Source organism: Pagrus pagrus (assembly GCF_965226575.1).
Source record: "Pagrus pagrus genome assembly, chromosome: 6".
Classification (NCBI taxonomy): Eukaryota; Metazoa; Chordata; class Actinopteri; order Spariformes; family Sparidae; genus Pagrus; species Pagrus pagrus.
In genome coordinates this window covers 11,659,082-11,673,536 of record NC_140190.1, presented here as the reverse complement: position 1 = coordinate 11,673,536, position 14,455 = coordinate 11,659,082, and the positions used below count along the sequence as shown (strand labels likewise).

The window sequence follows — 14,455 nt, the reverse complement described above, 5'->3', positions numbered from 1 at the left end:
AGGGGTGGATTTGTAGGATGTACTGTATATTATTCTTGTCATGTTATATTGTTTTTCTGCATAAAGGTAATTGTATTTCTGTATATAGGTAATGGCCGTAGTCTCAAGCTGGGATATAGTACTTTGTAGTATTTCTACTTTATTTCCTCGTTTTGTGTATTACTGTTTGCTCATATGTAAGTAGATTTTGCTATAATATTCATGCATTGAAATTTTAAAGTTTTTAACTTATACATATTTTTCGACTTCATGATCGACTTCATGATTGATGTAATTGTATTGTTTTTGTATACTGTGATGTGTTTACTGTTTGAGTGTTGCTTAGAAAAAAAATGAAATTGGTCATGTGACCAGCAAGCATTTAAACACACCTGTGAATGCTCAGGTCAGACCTGACGCTGAACGCGAAACGTGTTGTTCCCTTTAATAAAGTACTATAGTAAAGTCTGTGTCAGTGTGCGGAGGATTTGTTTGTCAAGCTTATCACATGAATGAATATTTTCCAACACAAGCCAGTTACAGTAGCTCTACTGCATCCTACATCTAATTCACCCAAAGACAGTTTGTGGATATGTTACTGGAAAAACAACTAAAATGCCATTTGTGTCTTCAGAAGAAGGAAAGAGAAAACAATATTTGAAACATTTTTTATTTTGCTTTGCGTTAAGGAGCAAACACTGACAGAGCGACTTAGACACAACTACACCTCCTAAATACAATGAAGGTATGCTGAAGCAAAGCTTTGTGTAAGGTTGTTGCATTTAACAACCATTTTGCCTGAGAATCTGGTCGATCCAGGGACGGAACTTGGACACGTCCGTGTAGACATTGGGAAAGCCTGGGTTCCTACAACCTGGAGCTCCAAAAGACACAACACCAGCAGCCATCCCGTTGCACACCAGAGGACCACCAGAATCACCCTGTAAAATGGAAACGTCTTTATATTCTGATCCAAAAAATATGTAAGGTTTTTTAAAACTTTCCAAAAACAGACAGGAAACTTACATAGCAGGCTCCTTTGTCTGTTTGATATCCACCTGCACAGATGACATTGGCAGGAAGACGACGAATCATTTGAGACCATTGCCGTCTGCAGACGTTCTTGTTGACGACAGACACACCCACTACTTTCAGGTCAGTAGTTCTACCAGCTTCAGTCATTCCCCATCCAGTTACACGGCACTTTTGGTTGGGTTGTAGGTTCATGTTAGGAGAGGGAAGTCGAATGCGTCGTATTGTTCGACCCACTGGAACACTCTGAGACAGCTGGAGACACAAAACCAGAATGCAGAAATGAACAGTGTCTGAACATGGTTTTACTCTTCATCAGGCTTCAGTTTAAAAATCGCTAGAAGTTGGAGCTGATGAATCTTTTAAATGAAAGTTAACTCTACAATATAACATTATATAACAATGTAATGTCCCTATATTTCAGGGACATTTGAATTTGGCATTGTTTTTTTGTCACTTTTGACATTTACCCTCACAGGAAAAAAACGAGCAAAGCTTAAATGCATCTAATTTGACTGGAAACACACAACACGTCATCTGGGACAAATGGGCTGAAATAATATATGCTTACTTTGAGGAGCATGATGTCACTTCCTGTTGTGTGATGCCGATAATGAGGGTGTATGCATCTCTGCACAATGTTCCTCACTGTCCCAGTGCTTCTGAGATTGTGGGTGCCCAAAACAACCTTCACCAGTTCACTGCAAAAAGTTAGAATTGAGAGTTCGTTACTAGATTTTCTCAGGTTGTTTTGCCAACAACAAAACAAAGCAACAGATTATATGCGTTTTTGAAAACAGTGAGTTTATCTAACTTATAACTTCAATAATTTCTGTAAAATGAAACTTAACTCACTCAGAATCACAGTGCGCAGCAGTGAGGACAAAGTTGCTGCTGATGAGGGAGCCTCCACAGTGATGTCCACCTCTGGTCTGCACTGAGGCCATGTACAGCATCTGGTTCCGTGGAGCATTTTGCCCGTTTATGATTTCACTCCCAAGTGCTGAAAACACGAGAAGAAAATGAAGAGACATTAAAATGAGTCAACATCACGTTGGCAGGCTGGAGAAAAGCAGTCAGATTGAGCAGCTTACCATTCGGTCCAAGACATGTCAGAGCATGAAAGAGCAGAAACTTCTGCAGAGCACGCATCATGGCGGCAGGAGCCTCAACCTGTTGCTTTGGGGTTGTCAATCAAGTCAGCCCTTTCATACAACAGTGTTTGGTCTGCCTTATATTGACTTCTGGCCACATCCTTTGGGCAATGCCATTTTGCAAGTTTGTGAAACATTATGATCATGTAATTATTAGGTGTCATCATAGTCAGTGTGACACTTACTTTTATACATTCTTCCTTCTTTTGTTCATGTGATAACTATTCATATTGTATCCATTTTGTATAGACAGCACTAAATACAGTGAGCATGTAGAGCTGTTGTAGACCTTGGCCTTTGTCTCCATTTGTCTCCGCACTTTGTACCTCAGGCTAAACTATACCTTACATTGTTTCTGTGTCAGTGAGGCTAAGCAGTTGTTTGGCACGTGTCGAAGTCAGTAAAGACATTAACTGTCTTGCAGCCTTGCTATTTTTTGCTTACTTTTTGCAGCTTCATCTCTATCAGTATCATCCAGCCAAATGAGCAGTTTGACCTGGGTAACGTGCTTCAACTTTCTAATAAGGAACCCTTTATTAAAAGTTCAAACAAATCATTCATTAATGCTTTATAGATGAGTTATACGTTGTTATTATTAAGACCAATGTCTGTGTTGCCACGGTGTTCATCCACCCCCTGCATTATTTAGTTCGTCAGACATCTTCCATTAGACCACTTAGCCAATGGAAAAGCTCTGCAGAGTATCATGACCAAAGTCTGTATTTTCTTATTTTCTTAGTATTTTTCTGTGTTCTTGATGTTTCTGGGCATCGACAATTCTGAAAAAAGATACTGAGAAAGATGTTATTTTTTTATATATCTTGCCAACCCAAAGCATCGGTACGTGACAACCTGGGAATGAGGCTCAACAATCAGTTACCTTTCACCTTTGAATTGTGTTTTCACTAACAGCAACAGATAAATCCTGCATAGTATCCCTTTAAAGTCCACATTGCCTGAAAAGCAAATATATTCAATATTCATCTTAATGATTGGCAGAGAGAAAATTCTTACTCAGTTGTGGTTTAATAATCTTGCAAAGTGTTTTTTCACTTTCCTCTTTTCAGCGTGTTACATCAGGTTTGAGTTCAAAAGAATTCTTAAGAAACAATGTGGTTTTCTACTGAAACGTTCTGCAGTTTCTCAGCTGTGTGGGATTGAAAGTATTTTAAAAAATGTATTAAACATTGATGAATGTACTTATCGCCTTATTCATTAATGGTTTATAGATGAGTTATACGTTATTATTAAGAGTGATGTTTGGGTTGCCATGGTGTTTATCCTCCTCCTGCATTATTTAGTTTGTTAGACATCTTCCATTAGATCACTTAGCCTATTGAAAAGCTCTGGAGAGTATCTTGACCAAAGTCTGTATTTTCATATTTTCTTAGTATTTTCTGTGTTCTTGATGTTTCTGGGCATCGACAATTCTGAAAAAAGATAGTGAGAAAGATGCTATTTTTCTTGGATGGCTCGCCAACCCAAAGCATCGCTATTTGATGACCTGGGAATGAGGCTCAACAATCAGCTATCTTTCACCTTTGAATTGTGTTTTTACTAACAGCAACAGATAAATCCTGCATAGTATCCCTTTAAAGTCCACATTGCCTGAAAAGCAAATATATTCAATATTCATTTTAATGATTGGCAGAGAGAAAATTCTTACTCAGTTGTGGTTTAATAAATCTTGCAAAGTGTTTTTTCACTTTCCTCTTTTCAGCGTGTTACATCAGGTTTGAGTTCAAAAGAATTCTTAAGAAACAATGTGGTTTTCTACTGAAACGTTCTGCAGTTTCTCAGCTGTGTGGGATTGAAAGTATTTTAAAAAATGTATTAAACATTGATGAATGTACTCATCGCCACTTTTGGAAGGACAGAATATGAAGTACATTGACAACATAACACTCAGCAAGAAAGAACAGCCTTTCAGCAACACTGTTGAGTTTGTGTCGAGCTCAAGTGAACATTGGAAAAAGAAGAAATCCACTTGTTTTATTCATTTAAATCCCATTTTATATCTCCACAAAGCAAAGAAAGTATGCTGAAGCCAAACTCCTCGTAGGATCTTTTAGTTAGTCGTGGTTTGAGTTTTTGGTTGAATTATTTCCTGTTTTATTTTGTAATTCTGTCCTTTGTCTCCTTCTCTCCTCGGTCCTGTTTCCCCATGTCGTCTCCTGTGTTCCTGCCTGTTCCCTGTGCTTCTTTGGTTTGTACGTTATTTCGTTTTTGTACTTGACCTCAGCGTTTTGATCTTTACCCTGCCTGCCTCTTGAGTGTCTTGTGTTTGTGTCCCCACTATCTTTGCTGCATGTTACAGTACGAACTGACCATAATATGGACCTGACAGAAACTATGTCTCTAGTGGAGCAGTTTAGGGAGGTCTGTTCGTTTTTTTAAAGGACTGAACTCTGCCATCACAGGGTCTTTGGACGTAGAATACAGGCTATTTGTTTACACCCTTATGGAAAGTACACTTTTGTTATGACCAAGGCTGTTGGACTTTCCATTAGAGGCTCACAATGTAACTTTGTTGTGTCTTGTGTTTGGATCTTCACTATTTTGCTGCACGTAACAGAGTTAACTTTGTTTGAGACCTCTCTGATCCAGGCAAGGAACTTTGACATGTGACATGACTCCACTTTCTGTCTTCTTCCTTTCTTGTCATTCAGTTTTTATGTTTGCTTTGCATTTTGTATTCATGACACTTTTGTATTTACTGTTTTTGTTTTGTTCTGATCCTTTTAGCAGCCCTGTTTCTCTGTGTATGAATATTTTTTATTCCACATAGTTTTTAGGGGTTCCACATGAGTGATTGGCATTTGATTGTTATTAATTAATTTTTTTTGTAGATTTGTATTGTACTTGTTATTGTTTATGTCACATGCATCTATAAATGAACTAACAAAATCATGTTGATTATCCTCTTCATTCTGTTGTCTTTGTCAGCGTTGACTTTTAATGTCTGTATTTTGTTTTTCTTGACCTTTAATGTATCTCTCCCTGCTTTTGACTACTAAGTTGACTAAACATTTAATATTAGGTGAACTTTATTTGGATGAATTTAACATACATGCAACAACATGTCTCTTTGGTGTGGATCTACTTGACACAGAAACTTCAAACATCGCTCTGAATTGTCAGACTAACTGAACCACAGGATACTGTAGACCAGAGATGTACACACAGTAACTAAAGGGCCCTCTTCAAAAAATTAAATAAATACACATATGTTATTTTTAACAACATCTATGACATCATTGGGAACTTTTTCTTTTGCCTGAATGAACATGATGCTCTTTTGTCTTGTCCTAATGTAGGTGATTTACTGTACAGTAGGATTAATTTACTGTCATTAATCATTGAATTAGAGTCAATGCACCGATACAGATGTGATTTTTGTTGTTTTTATTCTTTATTTAAATTGTCTTCATACCCGCTCTGTATCATGGAGCTCATAGCTGTTCAACATTGTAACAGCAGCTTCACTCTGGTTAGCTGAGGTCACATAACTTTATGCTAAGGAGACACCGAGCTATACAGTGAATTCAATAATAATGATGACATTGTTAAAATCTTTATAAAGCTCTGTTTCCTTTTCTGTTAATTCACACGTTCACTGTTTTTGAATCATTTCAACACACTGCTTCTTTAATAATGTGCCTTTCTGCAATAAAGTGTTAATGAGTGTGACCTACTACTGACCTGCTTCTCTGACTAAAGTCTTATGAATGAATATTTTCCAACACAAGCCAGTTACAGTAGCTCTACTGCATCCTACATCTAATTCACCCAAAGACAGTTTGTGGATATGTTACTGGAAAAACAACTAAAAATTCATTTGTGTCTTCAGAAGAAAAGAGAAAACAATATTTGAAACATTTTTTTATTTTGCTTTGCGTTAAGGAGCAAACACTGACAGAGCGACTTAGACACAACTACACCTCCTAAATACAATGAAGGTATGCTGAAGCAAAGCTTTGTGTAAGGTTGATGCATTTAACAACCATTTTGCCTGAGAATCTGGTCGATCCAGGGACGGAACTTGGACACTTCCGTGTAGACATTGGGAAAGCGTTTGTCCAAACAATCCGAGACTATGAAAGATGCAATACCAGTAGCCATCCCGTTGCACACCAGAGGACCACCAGAATCACCCTGTAAAATGGAAATATCTGGATATTTTGATACAAAAAAATATGTAATGTGTTCATAAACTTTCCAAAACCGGACAGAAACTTACGAAGCAGACTCCTTTGCGTGTTCGATATCCACGTGCACAGATGACATTGTCAGGAGGACGACGAATCACCTGAGACAATTGCCGTCTGCAGACATTCTGGTCGAAGACAGACACATCCACCACTCTCAGGTCAGTAGCACCTCTACCAGCTTCGGTCCTACCCCATCCAGGTACGTGGCACATTTGATTGGGTCGTAGGTACATGTTAGGAGGGGGAAGTCGAATGCGTCGTATTGTGCGACCCTCTGGAACACTCTGAGACAGCTGGAGACACAAAACCAGAATGTAGAAATGAACAGTGTCTGAACATGGTTTTACTCTTCATCAGGCTTCAGTTAAACAATCACTAGAAGTTGGAGCTGATGAGTCTTTTAAATGAAAGTTAACTCTACAATATAACAGCTTTGATAGTGCTGTGTCTTGGCCAGAATTTCAAGGACATTTGAATTTGATCTTGTTTCTTTGTCACTTTTGACATTTACCCTCACAGGAAAAAAAACAAGCAAATCTTAAAAGCATCTAATTTGACTGTAAACACACAAGATGTCATCTGGGATAAATGGGTTGAAATAATATATGCTTACTTTGAGGAGCATGATGTCACTTCCTGTTGTGTGATGCTGATAATGAGGGTGTTTGCATTTCTGCACAACGCTTCTCACTGTTCCAGTGTTTCTGAGATTGTGGGTGCCCAAAACAACCTTCACCAGTCCGCTGCAAAAAGTCATAATTGAGACGTCATCAGTAGATTTTCCCAGGTTGTTTTGCCAACAACAAAACAAAGCAACAGATTATACATTTCTTTTGAAAACAGTGAGTTTATGTGACTTTGAATTAAAAATGAACAATTTCTGTAAAATGAAACTTAACTCACTCAGAATCACAGTGCGCAGCAGTGAGGACAAAGTTGTCGCTGATGAGGGAGCCGCCACAGAAACTATGACCATTGTAGCTCTGCAACGAGGCCATATACAGCATCCGGTTCCATGGAGCAATTTGCCCGTCTATGATTTCACTCCCAAGTGCTGAAAACAAGAGAAGAAAATGAAGAGACGTTAAAATGAGTTAACATCACATTGGCAGGCTGGAGAAAAGCAGTCAGATTGAGCAGCTTACCATTCAGTCCGAGACATGTCAGAGCATGAAAGAGCAGAAACTTCTGCAGAGCACGCATCATGGCGGCAGGAGCCTCGACTTGTTGTTTTGGGGTTGTCAGTCGAGTCGACCCTTTCATACAACAGTGTTAGGTCTGCTTTATATTGACTTCTGGCCACATTATTTGGGCAATGCCATTTTGCAAGTTTGCGAAACATTATGATCATGTAATTATTAGGTGTCATCATAGTCAGTGTGACACTTACTTTTATGCTTTCTTCCTTCTTTTGTTCATGTGATAACTATTCAGATTGTATCCATTTTGTAGACAGCACTAAATACAGTGAGCATCTAGAGCTGTTGTTCACTGAGAAGTCCTCTTTGTTTTTTCTGTGTTGGGTGCAGGATGGCATCTAGCTTTGACTTTGTTTTTATTTTTCCTTCTTTTATCCAGACTGACTTTGAGACCTTGGCCTTTGTCTCCATCGCCAACACTTTGTACCTCAGGCTAATCTATACCTTACATTGCTTCTTTGTCAGTGAGGCTATGCAGTTGTTTGGCACATGTCAGAGTCAGTAAAGACATTGGCCGTGTTTCCCAGATTCGATCGTTCTTAAGGACTTAAGAAGGCTCTTAAGAAGGGTTCGGCTAAGAAGCAGCGCTAAGATACGGGTATTTCCCAGATGCGTTCTTAACTGCCTTCTGAGGAGAACCTTAAGATCAAGCCAAAGAAGCTTCTTAAGAAGCTCTTAGAGGGCGCTGTCCACCACGGTGTTGCTGAAACTGAATCAATCGATGCCAGGCAAATCGATCACCCACCTATTTATCAGCGCATAAGTCACACACAGCGCCCCGTGGTCCCCCCACACAGGTGCAATTAGGCTACGCATGTATCGTGTGTGTGTGTGTGTGTGTGTGTGTGTGTGCAGGTGTGTGCAGGTGTGTGTGTGGGTGTGTTGATGGCCGCGTAGTGCTTTCTACCGATCCAGCATGGATCCACCAGGGAGGGATTGTGTATTGGAATGAGGGTGCCATCCACCACACCAATCACCCGGGGGGTCCCAGCCATTGCGTGAAACCCTTGGTGGACCTGGCGGACAGCTGCCACACTGCGTGACACCGATTCCTTGCTGAGGCTGGTGCCGTCCCCGACCACCTCCAGGAAGCTCCCCACTGTGTAAAAACGCGGCGCAGCCAGGAGCTGCACCCCCGGGCTGAGGGCAAAATTGCAGCAGGTTGCTCTCTGGATGTGTGGAGACACCAGAGTGATCAGCCGTTGGATCTCCGCACGGAGCAGCCGCTAATTTGCCTGGACAGCCCGGTCTGACAGAACGTCCAGTGTACGTGCACGTATGCATTTATGTAAACCTTCTGGCTTCGCGCACGGCGACGCTGTTGGTTTGCAGCGAAAATGTGCTGTATTGCAGCCATGGTTTCTCACACACGCGGACTTTGGCAACGCAGAGTAGCAGGTGAAGCCTCTCTGGATGAGGTTCAGTTGAGTTTAATTACATCTGTTTCCTTGATATCTGTGAAATGCCACAGGGTTGTTGTTTTTTTTAGTAGCTACTATAAACTCATATATCCAGATGTGTGTGGAAAACTTAAACGTGTAATTCAATAAAAAGTTGTTTTTTTCTTGCGCCAGTGGTCCGCAGCTATGAGCGCATTTCAACATTGAGCATTGTTTTATTATTTTGAAAAGTGGAGGATATAAATTTCCCTGACGCGGCTTGATCACTGAGCATTTGGTCGCTAAGAAGGCTGTTAAGAGTGGGTCAGCTCGATCTTACATTTCCTTCTTAGTGAAAGATCTTCTTAAGCTCAGAGCGACTCTGGGAAACACATCCTTCTTTCACCGCGTTCTTAAGAGCGCTCCTAAGAAGATCTTAGCACTTAAGAGCTTCTTAACGAATCTGGGAAACGCGGCCATTAACTGTCTTGCAGCCTACTTTTTGCAGCTTGATCTCTATCAGTATCAGCAAGCCAAATGAGCAGTTTGACCTGGGTAACGTGCTTCAACTTTCTAATAAGGAACCCTTTATCCAAAGTTCAAACAAGTCATTCATTAATGCTTTATAGATGAGTTATAGGTTATTATTAAGAGCGATGTTTGGGTTGCCATGGTGTTTATCCTCCTCCTGCATGACATGTGCTTTTAAAAAAAATCTAATTGTTTAGTTTGTTAGACATCTTCCATTAGACCACTTAGCCAATGGAAAAGCTCTGCAGAGTATCTTGACCAAAGTCTGAGAAAGATGCTATTTTTCTTGGATGGCTCGCCATTTGACAACCTGGGAACGAGGCTCAACAATCAGCTATCTTTCAACTTTGAATTGTGCAACGGAAAAATCCTGCATAGTATCCCTTTGACGTCCACATTGCCTGAAAAACAAATACATTAAAGTCATTAATGATTGACAGAGAGAAAATTCTTACTCAGTTGTGGTTTAATAAATCTTGCAAAGTGTTTTTTCACTTTCCTCTTTTCAGCGTGTTACATCAGGTTTGAGTTCAAAAGAATTCTTAAGAAACACTGTGGTTTTCTACTGAAACGTTCTGCAGTTTCTCAGCTGTGTGGGATTGAAAGTATCATTTTAAAAAATGTATTAAACATTGACGAATGTACTTATTGCCACATTTGGAGGGACAGAATATGAAGTACATTGACAACATAACACTCAGCAAGAAAGAACAGCCTTTCAGTAACACTGTTGAGTTTGTGTTAAGCTCAAGTGAACATTGGAAAAAGAAGAAATCCACCTGTTTTATTCATTTAAATCCCATTTTATATCTCCACAAAGCAAAGAAAGTATGCTGAAGTCAAACTTCTCGTAGGATCTTTTAGTTAGTCGTGGTTTGAGTTTTTGGTTGAATTATTTCCTGTTTTATTTTGTAATTCTGTCCTTTCTCTCCTTCTCTCCTCTGCTCTGTTTCCCCATGTTGTCTCCTGTGTTCCTGCCTGTGTTCCCTGTGCTTCTTTGGTTTGTACGTTTTTTAGTTTTTGTACTTACCTCAGCGTTTTGTTCTTTACCCTGCCTGCCTCTTGAGTGTCTTGTGTTTGTGTCCTCACTATCTTTGCTGCATGTTACAGTACAAACTGACCATAATTTGGACCTGACAGAGACTATGTCTCTATTGGAGCAGTTTAAGGAGGTCTGTTCCATTTTCAAAAGACTGAACTCTGCCATCACAGGGTCTTTGGACGTAGAATACAGGCTATTTGTTTACACCCTTATGGAAAGGACACGTTTTTTATGACCAAGGCTCTTGGAGTTGCCATTAGTGGCTCACAATGTAACAGTAATTACTGACCTCAAGAAGAGCCTCCTGTCTCAGCTAGCCAACAACCTGCTAGCACAGTGCGCAGCAGTGAGGACAAAGTTGTCGCTGATGAGGGATCCGCCACAGAAAGGGTGACCATTGTTGTACTCCAACGAGGCCATATACTGCATCGAGTTCTCCAGGACTTCTACCCCATTCATGATTTTAGCTCCTACTGCTGCAAAGATAAGTTAAAATCAAAATTAGCTCAATATCTCATTAAATGGAATTAATGAAAATTAGCTAGCGTGTTAGTTAGCTTACCATTTCGTCCAAGATGTGTCAGAGCATGAAAGAGCAGAAACTTTCATGCATGATGGCAGCAAGTCAACTGACTGGTCCTCTTGGGGGAGCAAAGACAACCCTTTTATACAGAGCTTTGCTTTGTTTGCATTTGTGGTCATCATCTATTTTATCTTGACTTCTAACCACGTCCTGTGTGCAATGGAAAATGCAAAGGTTTGGAACTTGTGTTATCTTTGCACTATCTCCTTTATCGGTCATTGGCTGAAGCACATACTATACGATCAGTACATGACACGTATAACAATTAATGTATAACACATTAATTAATTCTTCCTCATATTACTTTGCTTCTTACTATACATTTCCTCCACCACTCACTTGTTTTACTTTTCTGTATTAAGGACACTTTCAGCTTCTTGATTAAGTGATTTCTGTTAAATTTATTTAATAAGTTAAGAAATTGTGTGCAGATTCCTTAGTGTGGAAGTCAGACTTTGTCACTTTGACCCAGTGGCTGTGTTGGGTTTTAGTGAAAAAGCCCATAACTTCTGAATTATGTGACAAACTAGATGAACTACAGGAACCAGTTTCCTGTGTTGGCTTTGAGTAATACTGCCTCCCACCCAGTCATCAAAATAATGAGCTAGATTAATCCCAAGTGCCCTAACAGAGGATGATTACTGAGTCTATTAATGTTTTTAATTGACCAGAATCATATAATTTGATGAAAAACTGCTGTTGTATCGGTTAAAAAATGTATGTGTTTTGTTTTGTTGTCCCAAAGTCCTAGTCTTGGTCAGACTGACTGACTGACTGTTGTCAAACTGACCTCGGTCGGTCTTGGAGGCTGTGTTCGATTTCAGTTCTGTGTGTTCACTCTCATGTCAGGCTGCCAAATCCAAACTGGGCCTTGTCACCCGTGATGACTCCCCCTGTAATCTAAGGCCCAGGTTCAGACAAACTCTAGGACCTTTGGCTCTAGAGCTAACTGAGCCATGAGCTAATTCACTAATGGTGGCTAACTATAGCCAAGGACAGTTACCAAAGAGCAGTTGTTGGTTACTCTGGTGATATGCTGCCCCTGATGTTCTTGGAGTTTTGAATTCTGGCTGTATTCTACAAATTATACCTTTAGTTGGCTGTGTTCACTGGGAGTTCATGGTTGGGCAGAGACGGCTACACCTAGCTGCAGGGCGGGGGCCTATTTTCAATTTAGCACTCACGGCCACTTTTGTTTTGGCTGATATAATTGGCTACTATAAACGCCAAGCAATATTCTCAAGAAGCCCGTCCCTACATGAACGGTTTTACAGGAAACATGCAATTATGGGGAAACAAATAACACTCTGCCTTCGATTTTGAGAAGAAGGTGAGAAAAAAGTCCTGGATCCGTCTCTTAATCTGGATCAGCACCAAAAGTTAATAGTGTCTACTCTGGGACGACACTCATCCTCCATCAAAGTCTCATGGAAATCTGTTCTGTTGTTTTTGTGTAATCGTGCTGAAAAACCAATCAAGGTAACAATTTAAACTTTGCATTAAATGTGAAACAACTTACACAACAATACTCAAAAGGTGCAATGTGTAAGAATATTAGTTGAAAACATAAAAAAAAAATTACAATTATCAACATGTGAATAACAGTTCTGACATCATGACATCTATTTATTGTGCTGCAAAGACATACAGAAGTTGGCATGCTAACCAGCTAGCTCCGACCCTGATCCAAAGCTCCTGTGCTCGGGGTGTAAACAACAACACTCCCCCGGTTGTCTAAGCTCCAAGTCCGGACTGCTAGCTGCATGGCTAAGTGAGCTAACTAGCGAACAGCAGCCACAGTTAGCCACAGTTAGTGCTTACTCTGGTGATATGCTACCCCCTGTTTGTCATAAAACATTCAGACTCCTTCATGTTTATGACAGTGTCTTATACACACCCATTCAAATAAAGTGTTACCATTTTCTATCATCTCATATGCATCAGGTTCTTTCTTTCACACACTGGTGTTACAGTGACTCTTAATAAAATGACTGCTTGAAGATCTGGTGGTGCTGCAGGGTGAAGCACATGTAGGCTGTGAAAGATCATTGTATAAATCTTTTCTCCCTTTTCTTTTTTTATTTGCATCTCCTTAACGTGTTCATTCTGGGCCTTTTTGGACCTTCTTCTCACATTAAGTGTGTTTTAATTGAATTGAATCTATCAAGTGAAAACCAGATATGCAACTTTGTAGAAATTTACATTTACATTTAGGGCATTTAGCAGGCGCTTTTGTCCAAAGCGACTTACAATAAGTATATTTGTCACAAGAAAGAAACCACAACATATCACCGTCGATAAAACTAAGGTTGCAGTAGTCCAGGCGGGATATGACCATAAAAAAATATAATAAATCTTGTGTAATTCACTTTCCTCTTTTCAGCGTGTTACAACAGGTTTGTGTTTAAAAGAATTCTTAAGAAACAATGTGGTTTTCTAGTGACATGTTCTGCAGACTCTGACGAAATCTGCTCTTACACACAACTGAGTTTCTCAGCTGTCTCGGATTGAAAGTTTCATTCTAAAATTAAAATATATATAATATTATATGTTGATAAATGTACTTGGCGCCACTTGTAAATGGACAGAGTTGATGAGTTTTTGTTGAGCTCAGCAGAACACTGGGGAAAAAAACGATAGCATTTGTTTTATGAACCTAAATACCATTTTATATCTCCACAATGCAATGTGGAGATATAACGAAAGTATACTGATGCCAAACCTTTAGTAGGATTTCTTAGATTTAACTTTGTCTGAGAACCTCTTTGGTCCAGGGAAGGAACTTTGATATGCTTCACATAAATCCATTCTCCCATTTCCTCCCTTAATGTTATTCATCATTCATTTCTGCCTTCCATTTTGGATTCAGGGTAACTATGCATGTGCATACAGACATCAGATGGCAAATTCCAACATGTCTTCCGTGAAGTGTTCTGAAACTTAATCTTATGGACTGGGATATTGTGGGCCAGAGGCATAGACACACAGATGTTAAAGTGCCACCTGGTATAAATGCACTCAACAGAATATAAATGCATCACTTTTGTTTTCTCTCCTGCTATGCACAGCAAAAATTATCTCTTTCAAATTTTTAGCAGAAATTTGCTAAAATCCATCTTGTTGAGCTCCTTTGCCAAGATAAAGATGGTTTATGACAGTGCACAACGTCTTTGGTTACTAACTGTTGCATGAGCTGTCTGGGTGGCTGATCTCAGACGATCTTGCAGGTGAAGAAACCGGATGTGGCGTTCCTGGACTGGTACTGTAAATGTGGTGTGTAATTGAGAAGCAAGTTAGATGTAATGAAAAATCCTCAGAAGGCGGCTTACGCAGCTCTGGTGGACA

At 39.8% G+C, this 14,455-nt stretch overlaps 2 protein-coding genes across 2 annotated transcripts; both read right to left on the bottom strand.

The window, feature by feature from the left end:
* Nucleotides 1-642: 642 nt before the first annotated feature.
* LOC311258734 (kallikrein-14-like) lies at nt 643-2,204 on the bottom strand. The gene is made up of 5 exons (XM_084355289.1): nt 2,106-2,204; nt 1,867-2,014; nt 1,583-1,712; nt 1,006-1,266; nt 643-920 (listed from the first exon to the last, which is right to left on the bottom strand). Exons 1-5 carry the CDS (start codon nt 2,164-2,166, stop codon nt 762-764), a joined length of 759 nt encoding a protein of 252 aa, XP_084211415.1. The 5' UTR covers nt 2,167-2,204; the 3' UTR covers nt 643-761.
* A 3,889-nt stretch (nt 2,205-6,093) lies between these two features.
* Nucleotides 6,094-7,622, bottom strand: LOC311258730 (cathepsin G-like). The gene is made up of 5 exons (XM_084355285.1): nt 7,522-7,622; nt 7,280-7,430; nt 6,990-7,119; nt 6,406-6,669; nt 6,094-6,320 (listed from the first exon to the last, which is right to left on the bottom strand). Exons 1-5 carry the CDS (start codon nt 7,580-7,582, stop codon nt 6,162-6,164), a joined length of 765 nt encoding a protein of 254 aa, XP_084211411.1. The 5' UTR covers nt 7,583-7,622; the 3' UTR covers nt 6,094-6,161.
* Between the last annotated feature and the right edge of the window lie 6,833 nt (nt 7,623-14,455).